The following is a 24339-nucleotide window of genomic DNA, read 5'->3' as shown; positions in this document are numbered from 1 at the left end:
ATGCTGCTGCTAGTGGCGAGGAAGAGGATGAGATACTCTTGGGTGCTCTGCACACCACTACTGATACCCCAAAGAAACATTATAAAGATAAGAAGCTTGGAGTCTCTCCCTCTCACCTACGGAGTCTGCTTTTGCTATACAATTTCCACCCTTCAGTGGCTCCGATGTTTTGCCTGCGTTTTGTTGCTGACCCTCAGGCCAATCCGTAAAGCAATATTTGCTCAAGGTTTTGAGCGTGTGTATGGCTTTTTATAATCTTTAAAATAAATCCAGGGTGGGCAAAACCTTTCCCTTTTTCTTGGTTTAAAATGGGTTTGGGAGCGGGATTGTGTGAGAAGACAGTAGGGGATGAGGAGGGTGCGTTTCTGGCTGTGGTGGATGAGCAAGGGAGGGAAAAGCTCTTGCTTTCAAGCAGAAGAATGCTTGGACCTGTACACTACCTGCTTGTAACCTGCCGGCACAAAAGGTGTGAGGAATTGCTACCCTGCTCTGTGCTCCCCTTTTGCACCCCAAACCTGCCGTCTCTCCAACCCAGTGCACACTAACAAGATGCTCCTGCTTCAGCCCACCCCAATGGGCCTGGATTTGACCCCATGCCTGTTCCCACAGAGCCTGCTTACACTTATGAGCTCCTCCAGCTTCCCTCTGCCTGGCCTTGCCTTCCCACCCTGCCTCGCGTCTGATTATATTGGGTCTGCATGTGTAAGTACAGCCTCCTGCCATCCTAATCATCTAAAGTGGCTATTTGAATAACAGTTGTTGGTGCCTGTAGTTTCCTGTAATTTCCAAAAGGAAACAAATCCATGCAGACTGCAATTTTGTGCCTATGAATTTTGAATGAATATCTTTAAGAGCCTCAATTTCTCTTTCCCTTCCTTCCTTCCCTCCCTCCCCTGCCTCCAGACCCAGCTGAGCAAGATGCTGCCACCAAAGGGTCTCAACTGAGTGGCTCTGAACTTTCAGGGGGTGGATGTTGGGCTATTGAGGCTTGATGCCTCCTAGGAGAGACACTGGCATTCAGCTGGTAAAGCACAATGCTACTGGTTGAACTTGCTCAAGGAGCTGGAGGAGGAGAGTGGCTGGATTTCACCCAAGGGAGAGCTGCTCCATGACAAGACAAAGCAGGGCATGGAGGCAGAAGCATCTTTAAAGCTTACATATTTTTCCCTGCAAACTAAGCCTGGGAGGTCCCTCTCTACTCTGCTGGTACCTGCCCTTTGGAGATGCTGCTGCTAGCCAAGCTCTTCACCTCCTAACCCAGAGCAGCTGTATGGCATCCCTCCTCCAGAGTTATTTCCATGACAGCGACAGTCCCTATTTACAGCCTTCTCCCTTTCAAGTTTCTCCTCCTGTTCTGCTGTGTGCAGTTTTATGACAGTGAGAGTTCTCCTCTTTATGACATTGTTGTTTTTAAAGTGGTTTTATCACCTGGTTTTACTACAAGATTACTGTAGAGCACCCCAAGTGCCATGGCAGTGAGGAGGGAGAACAGCTTTGGAAATGCAACAACTCTTTCCTGAACAGCTTGCTGCCTTGCTGGGGAAGGGGCTGTGATTTGGTGATGGAGAGGGCGCTTGTTATCCAGTATATTTTTATCCATAGATATATAAAGCACATTGTGATCCCAGTGGATACAAAGCACTATATAAATGTAAATCATTATCATTATCATTAAATACCTTCTGCATCTTTTAAACCTACCAGTTGGAGTCAAATACATATGGGGCAGCTGGTACCTGCCTTTCGCTGGTGAACCAAACACGAGGGGTGCGATTGCTGTCTTTGTTAGCAATTAAATGTGATACCACGAAAGCCTTTATTTTCCCATTGCAGTTTTTCATGCTGCCTCTGATTTGAAAGTCACTTCTCACCCACTATGAGAAACTCTGCAAACTTCCCTAGCAACAACCTGAATAAGAAACAGCCACCTTGGGTGCATGGATGCTCCCTATATTAACAGAGCTGGTCGGCATCTTAGGGACCCCTGTGTGCCGCTTGGTCACAGGGAGAAGAGTTCAGTTGCTGCATGATTTATGACTTGAAGGGGATTATAGACACTTGTCTCCAAAACCATGACTCTGCAGCATTTCTGCTTGGCCGCTGCCCAACCCCTTTAATAACTGACTGCAAAAGCCTCCTGGATGTCATCCTTGTCGCAGCCATAATGGCAATGAATGCAGGGTACAAGGCAGATGAGGTTTAGAACCCAACGTTTCCCATTTCTGCTTCACCCCAGTCCTTCCGTTCTATAACAGTGGGATTTGAGCCTGAAAGACTCGTTCAAGATCACACATAGAAGCTTTGGCAGGACCCAGGACTCATGTGTTTCCATCCAGACCATCAATCACCAGATTCCCTTTCCACCAAGAGAACAAGGCAAGCAGTCAATGTGTCGGTGCCCCTTCCTTTGTTCTCCTACGCATGCTAAGCCTGTATTTTATTGCTAAAGCCCATGTGTACTCCTGTATCTCCAGCAAAGCCACCAGCTACCAACAGCTTTTCCCCATGGGACTTCATCTCCAGCTGCATGACACCCAATGCGATGCTTCCACACTGGTTCCTGCTTCCCACCTGGGTCACTGCTGCTGCCAGAGAGCTGGCTGCACTGATGCCCCATCCTTGGCACTGTTCAAGCCCATGCTGCATGTGGCTTGGAGCAACCTGGTCTAGTGGAAGGTGTCCCTGCCTGTGTAACTAGATGAGCTTTAAGGTCCCTTTCAATGCAAACAATCCTGTAATTCTATTATAAAAGGGATCCCAAACCCATCCCTGTCCTACCATCATGCCACAGATGCATCAAAATCAAATGTTAGTCCAAAATGCCATGAACAGACAGCACTGCAATGGATTTGTAACAAGAGGAGAGATTCATTATGGGGTTTTCCCAATCCTTTCTCCACTGTGATATGGGGAGGAGGCTGGTTGTGGATGGGAGCTGTGTGAGCAAGCCTGGACTCTGGCTGTGACAGGGTAACGCAAGACATGCAAAAGCAACCTGGCAAAGCTGAGAGCCAAGAAAACATGCCTGCAGGCTGGTCCAAGCAGAGAGCCGGAGTGGGTGGGCAGCCTCCACCTCCTCAACAGCCGCTTTACACATCCCCTCCCAACAGCATTTCCTCTGCCCCTGCTGAGCCCTGGCTTCATTCTTCATTAGGGTGGATCGATAAGAAAGCAGGGGCTGTCACTCAGGTGATGCCATGCTTCGAGGGCCTCATTCTTCTCTGCCAGCAGACCAGGGGAGGGGGAGTCAATACTGCTGTCAGGTCACTAACAACCCACCAAGTTCCCAGCAGTGATGGATCCCCGGCTGAACAGGCACAGAGCACAGCGCTGCAATCCATATTGCAACCGTGCATGCGCGCGGGAGAGGCACAAAAGGAGCTGCTGCACGTGTGTATAATGCCAATACAGGGTAGGATATGGATGGGGGAGGTTTGTCTTGATTGACAAGAGGGAGATACACACATAGGTGTGCAAAGCAAAAAGAGATTTTGCAGAATGTGAGGCGTTAGCTATCCAAAAAGGCACAAAGCAGAATAATCTCTGCTGTCCACTGCATGGAGCAGCAGCTATTAGATGGTGGATGATAGATTTGGGGGTGAGATGTTAAGGTTTGTGCCTGGAGCAGGAGGTGGTGCAATACAAGCAATGAGCATGGCAGGATGAAGGGATTTTGACACATAACAAGCACCCACCCCCATCATTTTCCTGGAGACATACAAGGCCAGGCTGGATGAGGTCCTGAGCAGCTTGATCTAGTTGAAGATGTCCCTGCTCATTGCAGAAGTAGATGACCTTTGAAAGTCCCTTCTAACCCAAATTATTCTATGATCCCAAGGCAACTTCACAGCCATCTGAACTGGGATCAATTGTTCACTGTATGAGGGGTAGGCAGGTAGGCAGAACAGCAAGGGGAGCTAGGAAAGGGTAAAGGGATGCAGCCACCACCGCACTGAAGGGATGACAGAGAACTGGGAAGGGTTTTCATCAGCTCTATGTGCTTTGCATCCATCAGCTCGTAACAGAGCAGCAGACTCCACACAGAGAAGCCAAATGTATTTGATAAAAACATGGGTCAGGCCCTCCCTGCGTCGAGGCAAGAAATCACAGATCGGTGCAATAACCCCAGCATTCATCATTTGTAACCGTGTTTCTTCCTATTTACTCTGTGGTCCTTCAGCCCTCAGCATTCAGCTGGGAACGCTGTTGCAGCTCTGAGAGCATAAGCACGGAGAAGCTTGATGGGAGAGGTGGCAGACCAAGTGATTCAGCTCAAAGCAAACAGACAGGCTTCCAGGCACACAAATCTTCCTTCAGCATTCAAGCCTGGCTCTGAGGTGCCGACAGCTCACCATTAATTTACTGACAGAACAAGCAAAACCTGCCGGTATCACCCAACCCTGGGGCCCTGGGCTTTCAGAGAACATGAATCTTGCAAGACCACTCAGAGATGGTGGGAGCTGGTAACATGGGACCAGGGGTTGGGGGAGAGGAGTGAACTTCCTTCTGTGTGATTCAACACCAGCCACTGCTCAGACACAGCCCTGTCCTGCCAGGAAGGAATATATTGATCATTCCTAATGCATTTGATGAATATATAAGTATATATTTACATTTCCTGATTGAACAGTGGCCTTCTCCCATTTTCACTACGGGGCACACTGAGCTTTGTCTCAGCAGCCCTACAACAGCACAGAAAGGCAGCAGAACGGTGGGTGTATCTGAAATGTGAAACAAACCCTGTTCTTAGCTTTCCTTCCCCTCTATTTACATAAATGGGAAGTTGTTCTCCATCATTAAGGAGCCTGAGGGTGCTGAACGTGTCCCACACAGCATTTCAACCCAGTGCCATACAGCCAGCTAAGATGTGCTCAATAGGGGTGTAAGCGAAACAGTTTTGCTCTGAAATAGGGAGAACAGAGCTCATGTGGATGCTGCTTTGCCTTCCTCCTCTTCCAGGCCAGGCAAATCCCTCTAAAATGGAGGAAGAGGAGCACTTCCCAGTGAAACCCAGCTTGGGAGGAGCCATCTACAGCTGAGTTTTTAGCATGTGATACCTCTCTTTGATCTAGCTACAGACTGCACAAAGCAGAAGCTTCCTTGCACCATGCATTTGTACAGCACCAAGCACCTCCAAAACCCTGGGTATGGTCAAGCCTGTGGAGGTACTTTCCCACCCCAGGAGCGATGCAGGGATGCTAGCAAAGAAACTCACCCACCCTGTACCATCAGAAGAAGCTGGCTCAGCGCGCTGTAAACTTAAGCTGCTCAGACACGACATCAAATATTTAGGTTATCTGGGATTTGTGCTCGATTGTTTGATGTTTCTGTTTCGTTCCCCATAGACCCCGTTGCTATTTTACCACTGAAAATATTCCCAGCAGAAGATGCAGCTTTGTGAAGACCCAAACTTTCCCAAGGAGAAGGGATGGTGTGGGAGAAAATGACATTTTCATCACTTCTTTCCTGTTCTGAATTTATGTCCTGACTCTCTACCTGCTGGTTTAGATTGAATTTTGCATTCAGAAGTTAAAAAAGAATGGAAAAGATGGCCCCAAATGGAACTATTTCTGGTTTTGAAGCATCACCTAGTCTCTCTTTTACAAACATTGAAAACCAGCCTTTTGCAGGCCATAACCTCTTTATTTCCTATCAAACCCTCCAAAGAGCAGGAAAGCTGGGAAACACAGATGTCTCAAGCTGCCAGCAATCATTTTGGTAATGGAAATAGCTTACTCTGCTCTGCAGGGGAGGACTTGGAAGACATGGCTGAAAAGAGGATCAGAATAAAAGTAAAATGAGGGAAAGGGTTGTGATTGAACATGAATGCACTTGACACCAAGGTGACCTTCCTCTTCTCCTGTCCCTGGCTCGTGCCATCTTAAAAGGCAGAAGTTCTCACTTCAAATTAACTTAATCTGTAGCGTTAAATAATTCATGTTGATTAAAGAAAGCTTTATTTCTAATGGGACACACGTGAAGGCAGAGTTAATATTAGAAGAGGCCGTGGAGGGGGAAGAGACAGGGAATTAGATTGTAGAAGGTGAATGTACAAGTTAATTAGCTATCAATTATTCACCTTAAGTCTCTGGAAGCAGCTCTTCTGCCCTCATCCTCACTCCCCCATGGTCCCCTTTCCCTGGTTGTCACTGATTTCCCAGCAGCATCCCTCTGGAACTGACCCTTTCCGTGCATCGAGCTGCAGAGCTAGTGGGGTACAGGAGCTCGCTGTGGTACAAGACAGGGCTAGAAGCATCACATCTCCTGCTGGGGAGGACCACAGACCAGGACAGGCTTGGGATGCTCCTGCCAACCACTCTACCAACAAGTCCATATACTCTTCCCAACCTGGACTCCCATCACCACTAAGGTTCTGTGATGCCACCAGCAGATCAGTGCAGCGAGTCCAAGCTCCCTTTCCCATCCACTCTCCTCCCTCCCGGGGATGCCAATGTTCTCTTCAAGGTTCTTCCTCGCTTGGCTGCCTCTGAGATGCAGGAACTCAACACTAATTAGCGAGCCTGCAATTCCCAGCTCGGCTGCGGGGCTTCCCATTCCCTCCCGCTCCCCCGGGTGAGGTAGGATCCGCAAGCCAGCCCTCTGGCTCCTTCAACAACACGGGCTGGCATATTTTAACAACACACATCTGGTGGCTATATAATCGCTTGTATTTGCCCTCCCTGCTCCCAGCTTTGATGGAAGACCGAAGGGAACTCCCCAGTGGTTACAGGCAAAGTGTTTGCTTTGCAATTTCTCTCCATCGCTGTCTGATTTTATTTTCAAATCTCTCCAAGTCCTAATCAGGCTCATACTTCAGTTAATTAATGCCCCAGCTTAGTTAAACACATCATAAATTAAGAAGCCCTGCCGTTAAAGATGTACCAGGTAGCAAACAGCCCTCCAGTGGCTTCCCAAAGCCTGCCTGTCTTGGACCCCCCTGCCAAACCGCTGCCCTGAAAACATGGATGCTTCCGTATGTCCTAAATCCCATCTCATCAGCTTGGTCAGTGCAGTGACTCATTCCCTGGACAGGGCAATGGTAGAAGGGAAAGTGAGGGAGATCCTTCAGCTTTGGGATGGGTGAGCCAAGTTCCCAAGCAATAGTTATCCCTGAGACTCCACCAATACAAGATTCTCCCTGATGCTGATGACACTAATAGGCTCATCTGTCTGAATGTTTGGACTTCCAAGGCTATGGAATGATCTGTTCCACTCCATTTAACCATGTAGATTTGAAAACAATGTGACAAAACCTTAAATATTTAATTAAAATACAGTGTTAGCTCTGCCTTTGAGCAGGGAAGTAGGAGGCATCAGCCCCATGAAGCTGTTGTCTGACATGAATGACAGCAGTTGGAAACTGCATTCAAGAGCATTAGGGGATTTCTTGATACCAAGGAAGTGGAAAAGCTGGCAAGAATGGACAAGGAAGCACTGACAGACACAAAAGAAACAGGGAAGGTATTTTCCAGAGACAAGGCTGGGGTGTGATAGAGTGGGATGGGGTTCCCCAGAACTCCTCCAACATCTATTGGGTGATCCATGTCCCACTGGTGATGGCTGCTTAGCTCATGACTAAAGCAGGCTCATCGAGTCAGATTCACAAGTACCAGCTTTTGACACATGGTTGGAAGCGTCTACTCTTAACACACCAATTCTATTCCCCTCCATGGGGCTGACTAAAACATGGACCACAGACTGGAGCATCCAGACACGCCATCCTACCAGAAAGGTATCCAAGTGCAAGCTGCTGACTGCTACTGCCCCTCCAGCCCCTTTCCAATGGTGTTGATTATCACTCCTCTCTCCCCAGCCAGCCTCAAATCCCTCCTGAGCATCTGTATAAATACATCTGAAGTGAAAGACATGCTACGGATAGGTTGCAAAGCCTCGTTTTCTCATTGATTTGCCTTAAGTTGAATGTGCTGTAACTTTAATTTTCTTAAAAGGAAAACAGCCTGCATATACAAGTTGCTGAACATCTTAGGTAAATGTACCAATTAGCAACTACCATGTATATTCACATAAACATTAACTACCATCTATTCAACACATTCCATAACCCCAAAGATAATAATGATTTCCTTTTGATCCATAAAAGCCTCACTCTGCTCAATCAACGCTGTGCAGCGGCTCTGAGCTCTGACGTACACCCCTGTGCCCTGGGACTAAATTAGGTTTGAAATCTTTAGCTCTAATTAAATAACATTATTTCTTTTGTCTGGCTCCAGCAATGTATTCTGCCTTTGTGACACAAGGAGGGAGCCCAGGTGAAGGAGGGGAAGAAGACATGGTTTGCAGAGGTTCAGGACATATCAATTCAGAATGCAGACTGGTTTTTGTCCAAGCTGTTCAAGAAAGGTATCATTTCCATTCACTTCCCTGAAGCCACATCCATTCTGGGAAGTCACACTGATGCAGCCTGCCTTTTCCCACCGCTCCACGTCACTTTGCCAGACAGAGCCCTTCACCTTTGCCAGTGCTAATCTCCCTTCTGCCACTCAAAAAGGGTCTTTAGGAGATGTTGGGAGCCATCTTCTGTTTGTAATCCCATACAACATCCCCATGTGCTGCTCAAGGATAAGACTAATTACTGAGAAACACATGATGATAAAACCTAGGGGTGAAAATAGATGTAGGGAAACCAGCCTTTCCTTGAGTGGTAAAGTCCCCCTGATCCTACCACCAAAGGGCACTGCAGCAAGGGTAACACACGTCACACTGGTGGCACCAACACTCTTCCTATCCTTAAATGTATGCACATACACTCTTCAACCAGCACGTATATTTGCAAAGCTGAAGTACCAAACATTCTGTGCCTCTGTTACTCATCCCATCACTACCATACTCCCAAAACAGCTTCCTTTGCTACCCTTCTTGGGAAGAAGATGCAGCACCGTGGATTGATTTCCAGTCCTCTTGATTTAGCAACAAAACATTTTCTCTCACAAAGCAACTTGGTGTGAGCGTGAGCACAAAGAACAAGAGGCAAATAACCCACAACATGATGAGGGGATGGGACTCACCCAGAACAGTCAGCCGGGCAGGTCTGGATCGGATGGCTGCTTGGATGGCCTGACATTCATAGACGGCATCATCTTGGAGATCGGCTCTCAGGATTTTCAAGTGATGCTGTCCAGACAGGTGGTCTCCTACGACCAGGTAGCGTGGGTAACCTGCAGAACAAAAGGCATGAGTCAGGAGGCAGCAGGGCTCATCAACCCAAGGCTGAAGAGGATAGAGCAGATCTGGGAAACACGTGGAGTCTTGTAGTGTAAGCCCAGGCAACCAGATGAGCTCTAAGGTCCCTTCCAACCCAAACTATTCCAAAACAGGCTGTGGGTTTTGTACTAAGAGTTCAAAACGAAAGAGCTGATGAAGGAGTAATTACTGAAATCCCTAGGAAAAGGGATGAGCCTTTCCCACCAGGACACCCACCACCTCCTACTCCTCTGAGACCTGTCAAGGGAGTGCCTGAACTCCTTCAGTCAGCGATGCACGTGCTAGTGGTGAAACCCTGAAGCACATCCCCTGTGAGATCTGTGTGATGGTTGGGCAGGGTTGTGCGGGGGTACCAACAGCCCTTCCTAGCCTGCCCTGTGTTTGGAGACATCTGAAGCAGCACAGAGGGAAAAGCTGCCATCACCCCATCCCTCTTGGCGCTGGTGATTAATGTGCTGCTTAACGCAGGCAGCTTGGCATGCTCTTGTGTTTTTGTTGTTTCCCCAGCTATCAACAGCAGGATTTGCTCTCCTGAACCGCAAGAAATACAAATGATGGGTTTGTTTGTATTTAGCTAATGAGATCACTGGCTGAGCTGGTATCATGCGAGCTGGCAGCTCCTCTTGCTTAAAGCAGCCCCAGCTCTGTTAATTGTTGAAGTCATTCACACGAGCGACGTGCTGCAGTGAAACTCTTGTTACCCATTCGTGTTGCAGGGTCTTGCATGGGAAGCTCAGCTCTTTAGTGTATGCAAAATTTGCAGCATGGAGCTTTGAAAACCAGCTGAAGAGGGGACTGCTTGCCCAGGCAAAAAGAGGACAAGGTAAAGCAAACGTTGCACGTTAGAAAAGAGCAGGGGCCCTGGAGGCTGCAAAACACCAATCTTCCCTTGGTATCTGAATGCTGCTGCTTGCCTGGAAGGAAAACCCTCTCTGTGCTATGCAGAAGTTGAGCAGAGGCAATGTCACATGTGTGCAACCTCTGCTGTGCTCAGGGGACAAGGCTGAAGGGCTCAGCGCCTTTCCAGGTTTCTGGCATTCAAGCAAACACTCTCCATTGGCGATGTGAAATATTTCACTAAAATATTACTATTTTCCAGCAAAATATATAAAATAAACTGTATAACCCCTTCACTGTTGTTTCAGAGTTGCACCAAGCACTCAATCCCAATGCATGTGTGGGATTAAGGAACAAGAAGTCTAGGGAGTTTTGTGACCACACTAGAATAGCCAGAAGCACAGCTGAAGGAAGCCACAAGTCCTGGTCATCTCTGCTGGGCTGCAATAAACACATTTATGTGAAGCCTCTGCAAACAGAGACATTGTTTCCTTTCTTGAGTGTCAAAACCAGCATTTCCGACATCTACAAACGCTTTCAGGCTGTGTTTTGGAAGCACAACATCCCTTTCCTAAAGCCAACCAAAACAAAAGCGATGCTTTCCAAAGGGTCAGGTTACACCCGCAGGGAAACCAGGTTTTGGGTTCGGGTTTGAGGGAGAGTGAAAAGAGGTTTGTTCAGTCCCACTTTTAATGCTGCTGTTTGAGCTAGCTGGAGGGATTTGTAATTGAAATGAAAGCACTCATCAGCCTCCAAATATTGTGGCTGCACCTGCGCCGTTGAGCAGGGAGAGCTCTATTTATCATGCTTAGGTAGGGTATTATCCCGACTTACTGGAGAGGTCCCGTCCGACACCAAGGGCGAGCCCATCTTTAATCCACAGCACGATGCCATTGTACTCGGGGATGGCACACAGCAGTGTCACAGGCTGCCCAGCGATCACCACTTGGTCCTGGGGCTGCTGTGTGAAGGAGGACGCTTGACCTGGAAAGTGGAACACAGTAGGAAGAGGAGTTCAGTTCTCCAGTGGTTTTCCATGTGATACATTGGGATGCATCAGCACAAGATGCTCCTGCCGCAGCACAAACCTGAAGCCGTGTTCTGCAGCTCTGAATTATGTGGTTACTTATTGCCCCCTTGTACACTCAGACAGCTATTTGCAATGCTTTTCTTCCTTGAGGAACAAATGACACAGAGCTGCCAGGCATTTCCTCTACCTATTTTATTCCAAACTGTGGTGCTAGTGTTTTAGCCATCATAATCAACAGCTAGAGAAGCAGCAGCCTTCAAGGCAGCAGTCATATTTTGATTGCACCTAATTATAGAATCACTGACTGGTTTGGATGGGAAGGGACCTTAAAGCTCATACAGTTCCAACTCCCTGCCATGGGCAGGGACACCTTCCACTAGAACAGGTTGCTCCAAACCCCATCCAGCGTGACCTTGAACACTGCCAGGAATGGGGCAGCCACATAATGCAGTATGTTTCGTATTCACACTTTGAAATACATCATCATTCCTTGGCCTTGCCACAGCTGAAAAACATTGAAAGGGTTAAATCCTACATTTGAGACCCACCCCCCCCCTGCAGTTCTACATCCAGCTCTGGAGCAACAACACAAGGGGGATGTGGAGCAAGTCCAGAGGAGGCCATGGAGATGCTCCAAAATCTGGAACACCTCTGCTATGGAAAACATTTTAATACCAACACAAAATGCTGCCAAAGCACCCCTAAACCAAATATATTTAGGGAGACGGCTTGTTGTGCTACAGGCTTGTGCTTAGTGCCACAGTCAGATGGTAAAAGGTTCTAAATGGAAAGCCATTTCAGGCTGATTGGCTGATACCTGGGCACCTTGTGAGCAGGGTCCTTTGTGCCAAGCACCCGAACAGCACTGTTGCTTTGCCAGCACTTTAGCATCTTGGTCTTATTCTCCATACAAGAGAGATCTGAAAAATGAGGAGCTGGGAGCAAGGCAGAACGACTGGATTGTGGCTTGCTGTGTTACCCGAGGGGTTCTCAGGCTCAGGAGCCTTGCTGTGTGAATTATCACCCCGCACCAGGCACAGCATCAAAAGCCCCCACTGCTCAGCTGAATGTCAGTTCAATGCCCAGCATCTTACCGGGCTGAAGAAAAGGTTTCTCTTTAAAATCAATTTGTTAAACCAGGACAGTCTCCTTGTGAACCTCCCTAAATCAATTCAATCCTAATTTACATTAACTCCGTTTAATCATTGACTGATGATTAATCCTAAACCAAGGTTAAGTGTGACACAAGTTCTCACGACTAAACTTGTTTCCAAATGAGTTGCCAGGCCTTGCCTACAGGACAGAGCTACAACACTCCATCATCTTCTAACTTAAACTATTGCATGCCCCCATGTGAACGCTTCTATTTCTATTTAATTCAGCACAGCTTAACTTAAACTTGCTCTTAGGCACCTAAAGATGCCCGGGGAAGAGCACAGCCATCCTTTTTAGATTGCTCCTGGTTTACATACAGCAGGTTAGAAAACATAGAAAACAGGTTTTCACCCACCCTGAGGACAATATTCCTAGGTATTTCTGTCCTAACTCTTCCTGCACCCCTACATTTGCAAGGAAATCTGATTTTCATCACAGGCACTCCAAAGAAACACATTGGTCACTGTCAGTGAGGTGCTGCACACACAGAAGGTTTATTCCAAGGCAGATTCCACTTCTTTCTGCTGGGAAAGACCTTACAGCCCTGGTTATGCCAAACTGAGATTTACAAACTTGGTTGCAAAGGGAACATTCAATCACCACTGTATTTTATGCGGACTCAAAAAAGACAAGCACTGTTAAGGAAAAGTGGGGATAAGAGTGAAAATTAGGGAAGGAGGCAGGAAAAAGAGAGCATTTTGCTTCGCTGTTTTGTTTCTCTTTCTTTTCATTGCATATTTTCCACCCGCTAACTGCGTTTTCACGGCTCACTCCATAATCCTGACAATTCTCAAGGCGAGCAAGGACAGCGCCGGAACGCTGCAATAACCCAGGGAGATTGTTTCATCGCTGAGAATTATCAGGTTGTCAGCTGGGAGCTGCACGAGTCATCAGGAGAAAGCAGAAGCAGAAAGTGGTGTCCATGCCCTCTGAAAACGGCCATTAAGCAGAGGCTCCATTTGGTAATTGCTGTTGGAAATGAAGCTCTTTTTAGGGCTGGTTTGGGATGGGGTTTTTCTTGTTTCCTGATTTGTTTTAGAGAGCAGCTGATGGCTGTGGAAAATCAGTGGAAAATACGGCATATGCTTCCTGTCTTTTCCTTCCCTCTCTCTGCTCGGTGTGAAAAGCTGTCACTTGAAACCATCTCTTTTTCTTGGTTTAAGGCTCCATCTCAGCTACAAAAGCTCAGTTACAGAAGAGGAGAGATGGGGGAAGGACCTTAAGAGCATTACCTGGCCCAGTCCCTGCTCCACAGCAGGATCATCGCTCCCTAAATCACAGATAAAAAAGAAGCAAAGAAAATTTAGGAAGCATTGAAGGCAGAGCTCAAATCAGCTTAAAGCCTGATTACTGGGTTTAACTGGGTTTGGAAGATCACAGGACCGTCCACGTTACAGCTTTCAGCCGTCTTATGTCTTAATGTCAAAGGAACAAGTCATTTGCAGAAAAGTTTTAAGGGAGATAAGGTACTTGACAGAAAATAACTGGAAATGGGGAGATTGGGAGAAGGTGATTTATGAGTGCGGGTTGAGTGCTTTCAGCTACTAGAAAATGGGCTGAAACAGTCAATTGGGTATTTTTCCCATGAACATTTACAACATTATTACAAAAGGGTGCTTCGATTTCAAAGCAGAGTGGTTTGACTCCAACAAACCAAACCAAAACAAGCACTTCAGTGATCACACATGATGCTGTCGGTCAACCAGAAGATTCCCATTCTCTCCCTTTCCACTAAATAGGGTATTAGCCAAAAAAATCCTGTTTTAGCTATAACCTGGCTTTCCAAATCATACAATTATGGAATGGTTTGGGTTGGAAAGGACTTTAAAGCTTATCTGGTTCCAATCCTCTGCCACGGGCAAGGGATGCTGGGGATGGACTCTTCATTAGGGACTGTAGTGGTAGGACAAGGGGTAATGGGTTAAAACTGAAACAGGGGAAGTTTAGATTGGATATAAGGAGGAAATTCTTTCCTGTTAGGGTGGTGAGGCACTGGGATAGGTTGTCCAGGGAGGTTGTGAATGCTCCATCCCTGGCAGTGCTCAAGGCCAGGTTGGACGAGGCCTTGGGTAATATGGTTTAGAGCGAGGTGTCCCTGCCCATGGCAGGGGGGTTGGAATTTGATGATCTTAAGGTCCTTTCCAACCCTAACTATTCTATGATTCTGTGATTCTATGACACCTTCCATCAAACCAATGGACTCTTCCTGCAAGCATCGTCAAGAGTCACTCAGCACCATCTCTGTCTCCCCCAGTGCATCCATGCTCTTCACCCCGCTGAGAGGAGATGCGCCACACAGAAGTAAATATTATTACTCCCAATTCATTGTTGATTTCTTTCCCTTTTAAAAGCAAATAGATATGTAAATGAGATGCTAACCATGCCTCCTGGCCACGTTCCAGCCTGATGGCCAAGTCCTATCTGCACTCTCAAGCTGCCCTTCTGCTGAATGTGGGTTGTCAGCTGCAGGTTGACCCGCGATTGTAGAGGAGGGCTTTGATGTCAGAGACAGCGTGAGAGGCTCTTGATCTCAGAGCCTCATCTTCTCCTGGTTGCTGCTTTTGCTTCGCTCCCCGAGGAGCTATTTACACTGCCAGCAGACTGCGTGACCCGTTCCCTGGCCCTGCAAGCCCTGTCTTCCTGGGGGAAGTATCTCCAAAACAAAAAGGGGGGGGCACTTCTCACAGCTATTAGGATCCTAAACGGCAGGAACAAACTGGGAGAACAAAGGAGGCACAGGGAACAGCGAGCAAGTGAGCAAGTGATAACGCTAACCCTGCTTTCAAACATCACAGGCAGGAGCCTTATGAAGTCACAAACATGTCATGAAAGAGGAAGGAGAAAAAGGAAAGAAAAAAAGAAAAGAGAGAACACCTTTAGAACTCTTTATGTTTCCTTAATGGATTTTGCACCTGTGGCTCCCTGGGTTTCAATGTTTCTCTGTAATGTTGCCTTGTTCTTCCAAACAAAGGCTGGGATTCTGTTATGTTTGTGATTTCCAAGGGAAATCACACCGCCAGCATTCCTTTTCAGAGGAGCCCCAACACCCACAGATGGTGAGAAGGACCAAAATTCCCATTTTACAACCCAGAAAATGGTGGGAAGCACTTCCACAATGACATCGCCAAGGTCACGCAGGGCATCTGCGACACAGTGGCACCTTGAAGCTCCTTCCATTGCCAAGGCCTGAGCTGGTGACTGGCTTTTCAAAGCTCTCTGAAGACTGAGATCTGTTTGCATGAGTTCCTGTCTGAATGATTTCAGCTTGCAGCCTCCTGTGTAAAAAGCAGCCTGGCTGCAGACAACTTGCTGCAGGAAGACAAGAGGCAAACGGGAACAGCAGATAGTTAAATTTTCATTACCCAGGAGAAGTGAGCATTGTAGTAAGAAGCAAGGGACTTAAAGAGGGAACAATGACTCATTAGAAATGGAGACATTGTGGCTGCTTTTATGTGAGTGGAGCTTTGAATTTCCATTGTGTTCTGAAAAGAATTAGTCCTTTTAGTCGAGGAAAGGATATGAAGCTCCTTGTAAAAATATTACTGTTCAGGAATGAAAGGCGCAGTGATTACGAGTGGTGGGACATTTTCATTGGCTCTTGATGGAGAGAGCTAATCCTTCCTCTGGCTCAGAGCAGGCACAACGTGCAATAGAAAGGTGATCAAGGGGGATGCTGTGTGATAACCAAAGACTATGCATCATCTTAGAAGGGCTCCCCTTCAGACCAAGTGCTGCTCAGTGTCCCTATGTAAAGTCACAGCTGGGTTAAGCCCAGCTCAAACCAGGGTTGGTTTCTCACTATGTGATGCCTGGAGATGGTTGTTTATTACCCACAGGGAGGACTGGGAAGGGAGGGTGGGGATGGATGCATGTGCACAACCTTCCCCACAGATGAGGGCTTGTCTGTGCACACTCAGTGCAGCTTCAGCTATTGATCCAGTGACAAATAGGCTGGTGCTCAGTGCTCAAAGGGTCTCCTCCTCCAAGCCAAGGACAAGCAGCTACCTGCATAAGGCCCACAGTGCTTGAAACCCCGCACCCGCATTGATTTTTAGATGATGAGGAAAAGCAAGCAGACAAAAGCTTTACATTATTTACAACACTCCCTGGAATTGTCAGTCACTGGGGAAGCACAGAGCAAACAGGGAAGAGCGGGCAGGCAGCACAGCCGCTCACTACCTGCTTCCCAGTTATCCCCCCACTGAGAGATGCCACCCAAACCAGCCTTGGGGTTGTGTGCCCATGGAACAGAAAGGAAAGGGTTATCCAAACGTCCCCAGGGGCATAGACAAGGAGGAGGGCAAGCTTTTCCTGCACCTCAGGAGAAGAAAAAGACTTGGGTCTCCCCAGATAGGAGCAGATGAATCAAACCAACAATGCTGTCTGCATTAGGAGATATGGAGCAGCATCCCCAAGGGAAGGTCACTTGTTGGTGATACGTCATGTACTTCCTTTCAGCTTCGTGGAATTAAAATGAAAGGTAGCTTGAGTTCAGCCCTTGCATAAGCTCACTGTTATTTTATTTTGTTTCCTTGGGGGAAAAAAAATAAAGTCCATTTGAGCAAAAATGTCAGTTTGGCCTTTTTGAGTTTGACTACGTAAATCCATCTCACATGGCTTCTGTGTGCTCAATGCTGCTGAATTATTCCATTTGAAATAGAAAAGCACAACACCCATCAGTCAAGGAATGAAGCAGCTGTATTGGAGAGGCAAGTGGCAGCCTGGTTCTTCCTGACCAGATTGCATTGAGTGCATCCCCTTTCCTAGTGCAAAGCTGTAGGAGATGGGACTCACCTTCCCCTTGAAGCATCCCTGCAAGCAAAGCTTGGCAGTCCCCATCAACTCGTTTGGCACAGGGTGCCCAGAGAGGCTGTAGCTTCCCCATCCCTGTCAATGCTCAAGGCCAGATGGAACGGGCCTTGGAGCAACCTGCTCTAGTGGAAGATATCCCTGCTTGTGACAGGGGGCTCGAACTGGATGAGCTTTTAGGTGCCTTCCAACCCAAACCAGTCTGGGATTCTACGATTCTATGAACTCCAGCTGCACAGCTATGGAGGGCAAGAAGTGGGCTGAATTTCTATGAAACCAAAGCCAAAATGATCCTGGATGCAGGGACCACCCCAGGAAAAGCAGTGCCAAGAGTCAGAGCTGAGTTTAAGGTGCTCTGCTCTGCATCTTGGCCTCTGGGACATGCACCAGCTCTGAGCAAGCCTCATCCCGCAGCAATGGCTGATGTTTTCCTAATGCTGCATAGACAAGACACATCAGCATCCCACTGTGTCCACTAAGCAGCTTCAATGGGAGAGGGAAATTCTGAATAAGATATTAGACCTTTTAGAAATCTTCTTGTCTATTAGTCACACAGGCGAGAGATCTGAACCCTCGAGTGTTCCACTCGCTTTGATACCCACATGAAATCCCAGCACTGCTTTCAAAGTCACTGTGAGTAGTTTGATCAGCCATGCAGAAAGGGCTTAAATGTCATCGTCTGCTCAGTTATTAGCTACCAATTGGAGAAGGTGTAAGAGTGTACTTACTGTGGGTTATTTATTAGCAACCTCCTCCCTGCACCAGCTTCGAGAATTGCCTCTAGTGAGATTAAATACCTGTTAGCTACACCGATAGAAAACCAACTAATGCACTGCACCAAGGAATCAAAACTAAGCTATCCCCAAAAAGTTCAAGTCAGTAAGTCCAAAATATCAGTCTCTACAGTCACTGCTCAAGTGACCTTACACACTGAATTGCACTGAATATTCAAATTCAATGGATTTGAATGAACTGTTTTAACAACCACATATGTACCTGCTGCCCAGAGAACGCCAAGCTTGAAGCATTACCTTCTATTAGACAAACTGAACAGAGTCAGGAAAACAACGAGAGGAGCTTTGGGACACAGAGGACTATTCCTGGTTGGAGATAGGAGCAGCAAGCTGAATGAGGTGGCTTTCAGCTCCAGGGGCTGGCACCATGAGGGTTTGCTCTTGGAGCAAAGAGGTAGATGAGGCTTTGTAGAGGGGAACAGGAGGCAAAACTCTTTGTGTTACTAAAGCTAATGGCTGGCTGAGGCTGCTTGGGGTACAGGGGCGATGCCCGCTCTTCCTAGAAACGAGGGCAACAGCACCACAAGCTATTTGGAACCCCTGGGCACTGCACCGATCAGCATCCCTCACTTGAGACACGCAATGCTTTGCTCTCATGAGCAGAGGGGAATGGATTTCCTCACATTGATCCTCCTGGAGGCTCCAGCTCCCCCTGAAAATTGCCAGTGACTCTAAGAAACACTTTGCTATCAGTGCTGCCCAGGAACCTGTCACAGGATAATGAATTACTATTTGCTCTCTGTCAAGGTGCAGCTGGCCTGGCACAGCTCCACCATGGCCAGGCTGATGGGCTGGAGAGAAGAGGAGGGGATGCTCCAGTGACTCCAGGCGTGGCAACTACAGATGCATTTCCAATGTGAACTATCTGCAGCTGGCAGAAGGTGTTCAGAACGGGGTCAGTGTGTCCTTAGCTGCAGGAGCCTTGAACAGACACTCCTGGGACCTAAGCTCACCCACTGTAACTCCCAAAGGAGGAAAAGGAAGAGTTCCTCCTGAAGCAACAGCTGATGCTCGAGATATTGAGCAGTCTCCTGGATAAAATCCTTAAGGATTTTAACCCTTGTAGCCTTCTGAAATCTCTCCCCAGCCCTGGATAACATTCAATCCAGATGCATCACCTTATCCCACCCTTTCTTCCCAGATCGGGGAGGCTCTTTTGAAATGCAACCCTAAAAATCTCAGCTTATCTTTGAGTGAGAGGGCAAGCAGGACACTCATCTACAGGAAAATGAGAATGAATAATGCATTTCACAAAAGATTTGGAGATTTCAAAGTCTTGCTCTGCCCCCAAGCAACTGGAAGCTGTGCAGTCCACAGGGTGGAAAATCAGGCCAAAGAGCTCACCTTGGGTCGCACCATGTTTCACTTCCACACTTAGTTTTCAGAATCTGTTATCACTTGCTTTGAGGCACCCAGAGAAACCAGAGAATTCCAGACTGGTTTGGGTTGGAAGGGACCTTAAAGCTCATCCAGCTCCCTGCCCTTGTCCAAAGCCCCTCTCCAGGCTTCTTGCAGCCCCTTTAGGCACTGGAAGCTGCTCTAAGATCTCTCCCGAACCTTTTCTAGGCTAAAATAAATATGAAGACCCATTTCAGAACAGAAAACGCAGATATTTAACCCTAAACCTACTGAAAGGTTTTGCTCCTTCTCAAAATACCTTCATGTATCAAGGTAGGGAAACACAAGAACAAATCTTATTCCTGCTCCTAAAGATTGAGAGGCCACTGCATGGCACATTGACCACGTTTCTTCTGGGGTAGCTCCTAACTACATGGTATTATGGATCCATGGTTGGAACTAGAAGATCTTTAAGGTCCCTTCTAACCCAAACCATGATGCAGCAAGGCTGAAGACTCACTCCAACTCCCTGTTTAGCTGAGCTAAGAAGCAGGGTGAGATTGCTTCAGGTTGTCTTGCATGAATTACCAGGTCTGAAGATGCAGTGGAATGAGAATGAGCAGGTTTCTGCTGTAATTGTTGTTTGTGTGGATTTTGCCAAGCGGAAATGATTGTAAATATGTGCACTTCCTTTTTTACATGCAAGATTCATATTTAGAGTTAAAACAAATTATTCTGAAGAGCAGCCTAAAGTTAAGCATGTGCAACGCACAAATGAAAGCGGCAGGGGAAAGACAGGAGGAGATGGGAGATGTTAAGTGAACAGAAAGGGAGCAGATCATCACTTGAGCAGGAGATGGCTCACAGTCATGCCCATCATCTTTACCTGAGAAAGGTGCTCAACAACTATCTACACATGAAAGCCTAATAACAGCTCCATCCCCTAAAAAACGTTGCTGTACTGCATCCCCAGATCCAGGGAAATGCCTAGAAAGTGCATTTCTCCACTGCTCAGCCATTACAGAGGAAGCCAGTGACCCGCACCATTGCCTACAACAACTGGCTCCTGGTTTTGACTTGGTTTTGCCCTATGAAGCCAAGAGCCACGAAAAATGAGAGGAAACACAGCGAGGCAATGGCACAGGGTGCCCAGAGAAGCTGTGGCTTCCCCATCCCTGGCAGTGCTCAAGGCCAGGTTGGACACAGGGCTTGGAGCAAGCTGCTCTAGTGGAAGGTGTCCCTGCCCTTGGCAGGGGGTTGGAACTGGAGGAGCTTTAAGGTCCCTTCCAACCCAAACCAGCCTGTGGTGCTACGAAACATGAATCCAGTCAATACTTATAACCCTGCAACTGCTTTATCAGTCCATGTGCATCCTTGATAGAAGCCCCAGGCTAATGGACTCAGCAACATCTTTACTGTATTGCTGAATAGAAAGGATGTGTCAGAAAGGGACTCGGATGTGTTTAAACACCAGACTTTGCTCTTTGTTCTGTTACAATCTCCTTCTCAATGGTCCCCACTGCAGAGTCAATGGCTTGCTTGTACAAAACCCCAGTCCAGGAGAAGATTAGCACACTCCAGGCTGCTGAGTTAATGAGCAGGTAATGAGAGATGCTCATCAATAAACCCAGCTGCTCCTGAGCCCCCTCCTGGGTTGAGCCTCTATGCCTGCAGCACATCGGAAGCTTTCCATCCCATGACAAGTTCCACGTGGCTCACTTACAGGATGATGTGCTCTCACTCCAAAGCAGACAAACCCTCGGCCCCACACAGAAAAGCAAAGCTTTGAGAGAATTTACACATGCACAAGCCCCCTTTTCATTCAGGTTGTGGGGGGAGATGCTTTTCGACCTGATTTTCCTCATGGGGTTTCCTCAACCAGGATTAAGAGCAGGTAGCGTAAAGCTGGGAGTCAAACATGAAAGGAGTTGGGTCCTTATGGTATTGCACTGCCTTACAGCAAAAACCTCTCTCAAAGGATTCCCCCATCTTGAAACCTGATGAGTCCACATCTGAGGATAGAAATCCACAGGGCAAAATGATAATATATACATGAAGAAAGGCCTCTTTTGCAGCTTCAAGCACAAACCTCAACTGCAGGACCCTGCTTGGGCTAAAATGCTGAGGGACGGGAATAGAAAAGTCCCCAAACTAGTAACAGCCACACATTTAGGGCCACCTTCCTTTCTGGCTTGAGGAAAAGCTTCCTGCCTCCCCCAAGGCATGAACATAACCTGTTTAAGGCTTTAGAGAGAGAGACACATAGCCATCATCATCCTTTTTAAGCAGCAATGTGCAGCACAGCGCCTTACAGACTCCTATAAATTACTCGGCACCCGGCTGCCAGCTCAGCCTAAGCTCGATATTGCCTGCAGTAATTATTTGGATCAAATGCAGTTTATCTGCTTCATATTTGTGTTTCTGTGCTCTCTGGTAACTTATAAATGTCATTGCAGTGTTTATTTGTTATAATGAAACTTAATGATGTTTGAAACCAATGGCTGTGGTTGTGGGCTGCAGGTTTGAAGTAATCTCTTCATCTCAGGAGCAGGAGGCCCAAAGATAACATTAAATTACCCTATAGGAAAGGAAGATGTATGCAGACAAATATTCAGGCCTGTGTATTATTCATTGGAGAGATGACTAGCAATGAGCTACAGTGCCTAAGGCTGCGGACTCAAAGCACTGTCACCCAGCGAAGGCAAATGTTCTTGTCCAAGGGGAGCTAGTTGTCAAGCCATAAGCCCCAGTGCATCTCAATCTGTTTTATTAAACCTTCTAAGGCATGCTGGGATGGCTTAGTGCAGGATACCCGTGTGAGACGGCTGGCAGGGAAGAAATGAGGTGGGGCTGCTGTAAAACAAAGCAAAGCCCAGTAGGAGATAGAGAAACCGGCTTTGTGAGGCTTCAGAGGGGATGGGGAGTACAGGGTAGCAGCAGCAATACTCGTCTTGGCCAGATGCCTGATGCTGAAGGCCCATCTCCTTCCATGCAAGACCCAGCATAAACTTTTCTTGCCTTTGCTTCAGGCACTGCTCCTTGTCTTCCCTTCCTCTGAATAATTTCCTCCCTTGGTTTCTATTGCTGCGTGTATTTATAGACTCTGGTCGTGTCTCCCCTTGAGCCTCCTCCAGACTATATAAATTTACCTCCTCCAGTCTCTCCTTTTACAACCTGCTCTCTAATCCCAGGGCCATTCCCAACACCACAGTTAGTATTCTCCCTGGCTTTGCTCCATGCTCCCAGGGCTGCAGGGACCCACAGCACACGCCGGTGCCAGTCACATCGCAGCCCACGTGGAGCTGCACGATTATCGATGCCTTATTACCTCGGGATCTGCTGAAGCAAAACGCCTGTGGCAACAGCCAGGAACATCTTCCCTAAGCTCCCTCCTTGCTGTCAGCAATGAGGAGTTACTCAGGAGAGCCAGCACCAGAAGCAGCTTTAAGTCCTGCAGCACAACCCAGCTTCAGCGCCTTGGGTTTTTGAGCTGCTTCCCTTCCCATGGGCTGCGCTGCTGCTCCCTCAAAGGCTCAGCACATGCTGTATTTCTCAGGAGTAAAGAAATAGCACCACTACCCCCATCCCCACTAGGGCAGGGAGACTTTGAGGTCTGCAGCAAACTGTTGGTAGTTGAGAGAAGTCTGGCTTCTTGATTTCATTTGCTTCTCCTGCACAAGGTCAGATAGGTCTGGAAGCATCCGGTGCTGCAGGTATCTGTCCTTAGCATCACAGCTTCCACCCTTTGGTCTGAATCTAAGCAAAGGGTGAGATACTGCATTGCTAGGAATCTCTCTTCCTCACAAGGCTGTCATGCCAACACATTCCCAATCCTTAGATAACCCTGGGAATGCTAATGTCTGGAATTTCACATGATTTTAGGGAAAGATCATAGAACCACTGACCGGTTTGGGTTGGAAGGGACCTTAAAGCTCATCTAACTCCTGGGGACCTGCAGCACAGGCATGTAATTCGTGGAGAGGTCAAACACTACAAGCAAACCCCTGTCAATACATTATTCCCTAACCGACAGAAAAGGCAAAACCAAAAAGGCCTGGGTAACTTGATTAACCTCATCTGAGCACCTGCATTAAAACCAGAAGCTGTTATTAGCAGACACATTACCTGATGACAACTGATGAGAGAAATGAATCTTCATTACTTGCAATCATTACAACCAGCCCTAGCGAAGCTCCTGCAAGGATGGCACTATGAGACCCCATCTCGAGCAGACAGGACCTGCCTTTCCATCCGGGAGCACTGCACATGAACCCACCTACACACAGCTTCTTGCAGCACCCAGAGCCTCAAGACTCTATCCAAGAACTGAGTGGCTCTAATCTTGCTTAAACCCTCCGTGACATGGATTAATGAGTGGGAGAGGACTATGCAAGGCCACCTGCAATGACCTTGCCTGCAAACCCTTGAGAAGGGAGTTAATGCCTTGGCTGAGCAAGGAGCCGTCTCCCAAGGAGCTATTGAAACAAACAAGTTGACAAATGAGGCTGCCTCTTAATGAAGCCGAAGCCAAAGTCAATACTCGGCCCTTCTATCAGGGCACGGATCAAAGATGGTCTCAAGGGCAGACGACCTTGGGGGGGGTGGGATGGCTGTCACTCGGAGGAGGGAAGGGATGTCACTGACATGAAAAGGAGCAGCCTTGGAAGCGGAGGGAGACAAGGGCAACTTGCAGAGGAAAGGAGATGAGGGGAAGCCTTTCTTCCAGGCCTCCTGTGCTCTTTTGAGCAGGTAAATCTGGTTATTCACATCCTGGTTCTTTCCATCCTCCGCTGTCACTGCTGCCTGTCTGGAGCTACATCCTTCTGACAAACCTGTATCTCAGGTGCTTTCTCTGCAGAGGCTTTCCTTATCCTTCAGCTAACAAAAGACTGAAGTGGGGAAGGATCAAGGTTCCCCCTTCTGTTTTCAAGTATTTTGGGGTGTTAATATTTCACCTTCAAGTTCAGCACACCTGGTGGCATTTTCTGCTGTAGCAAAGACAAGGGCAGGGAGGGAAATAGGGACAGGAAGGAAGAGAAAGAGCACAAGAAAAAGGAAGGAACAGCACAGTAGATAAAGATATGTCTTCCTCAAGAACAAACCAGCTCCCCCTACACAAACAGACATAAACACAAGAAACAGATGTTTGTAAGA

General features: G+C 47.5%; 1 protein-coding gene across 3 annotated transcripts in view; it reads right to left on the bottom strand.

The window, feature by feature from the left end:
- The window catches only part of KIRREL3 (kirre like nephrin family adhesion molecule 3), a 270213-nt gene that overhangs the window by 58153 nt on the left and 187721 nt on the right, over window positions 1-24339 (bottom strand). For all 3 annotated transcript variants that reach the window (XM_061368493.1, XM_061368494.1, XM_061368495.1), the window contains 2 exons: window positions 10894-11043; window positions 9027-9176 (listed from right to left, as the gene is read on the bottom strand). In XM_061368493.1, the coding sequence (XP_061224477.1) occupies window positions 9027-9176; window positions 10894-11043 (300 nt within the window). The remainder of the gene's footprint in view (window positions 1-9026; window positions 9177-10893; window positions 11044-24339) is intronic.

The sequence above is a fragment of the Neopsephotus bourkii genome, unplaced genomic scaffold, assembly GCF_033783945.1.
Source record: "Neopsephotus bourkii isolate Nb327-2 ecotype Australia unplaced genomic scaffold, CSIRO-AGI_Nbou_v1 NB_1433, whole genome shotgun sequence".
Classification (NCBI taxonomy): domain Eukaryota; kingdom Metazoa; phylum Chordata; class Aves; order Psittaciformes; family Psittacidae; genus Neopsephotus; species Neopsephotus bourkii.
This window is presented reverse-complemented; position numbering and strand designations above follow the sequence as displayed.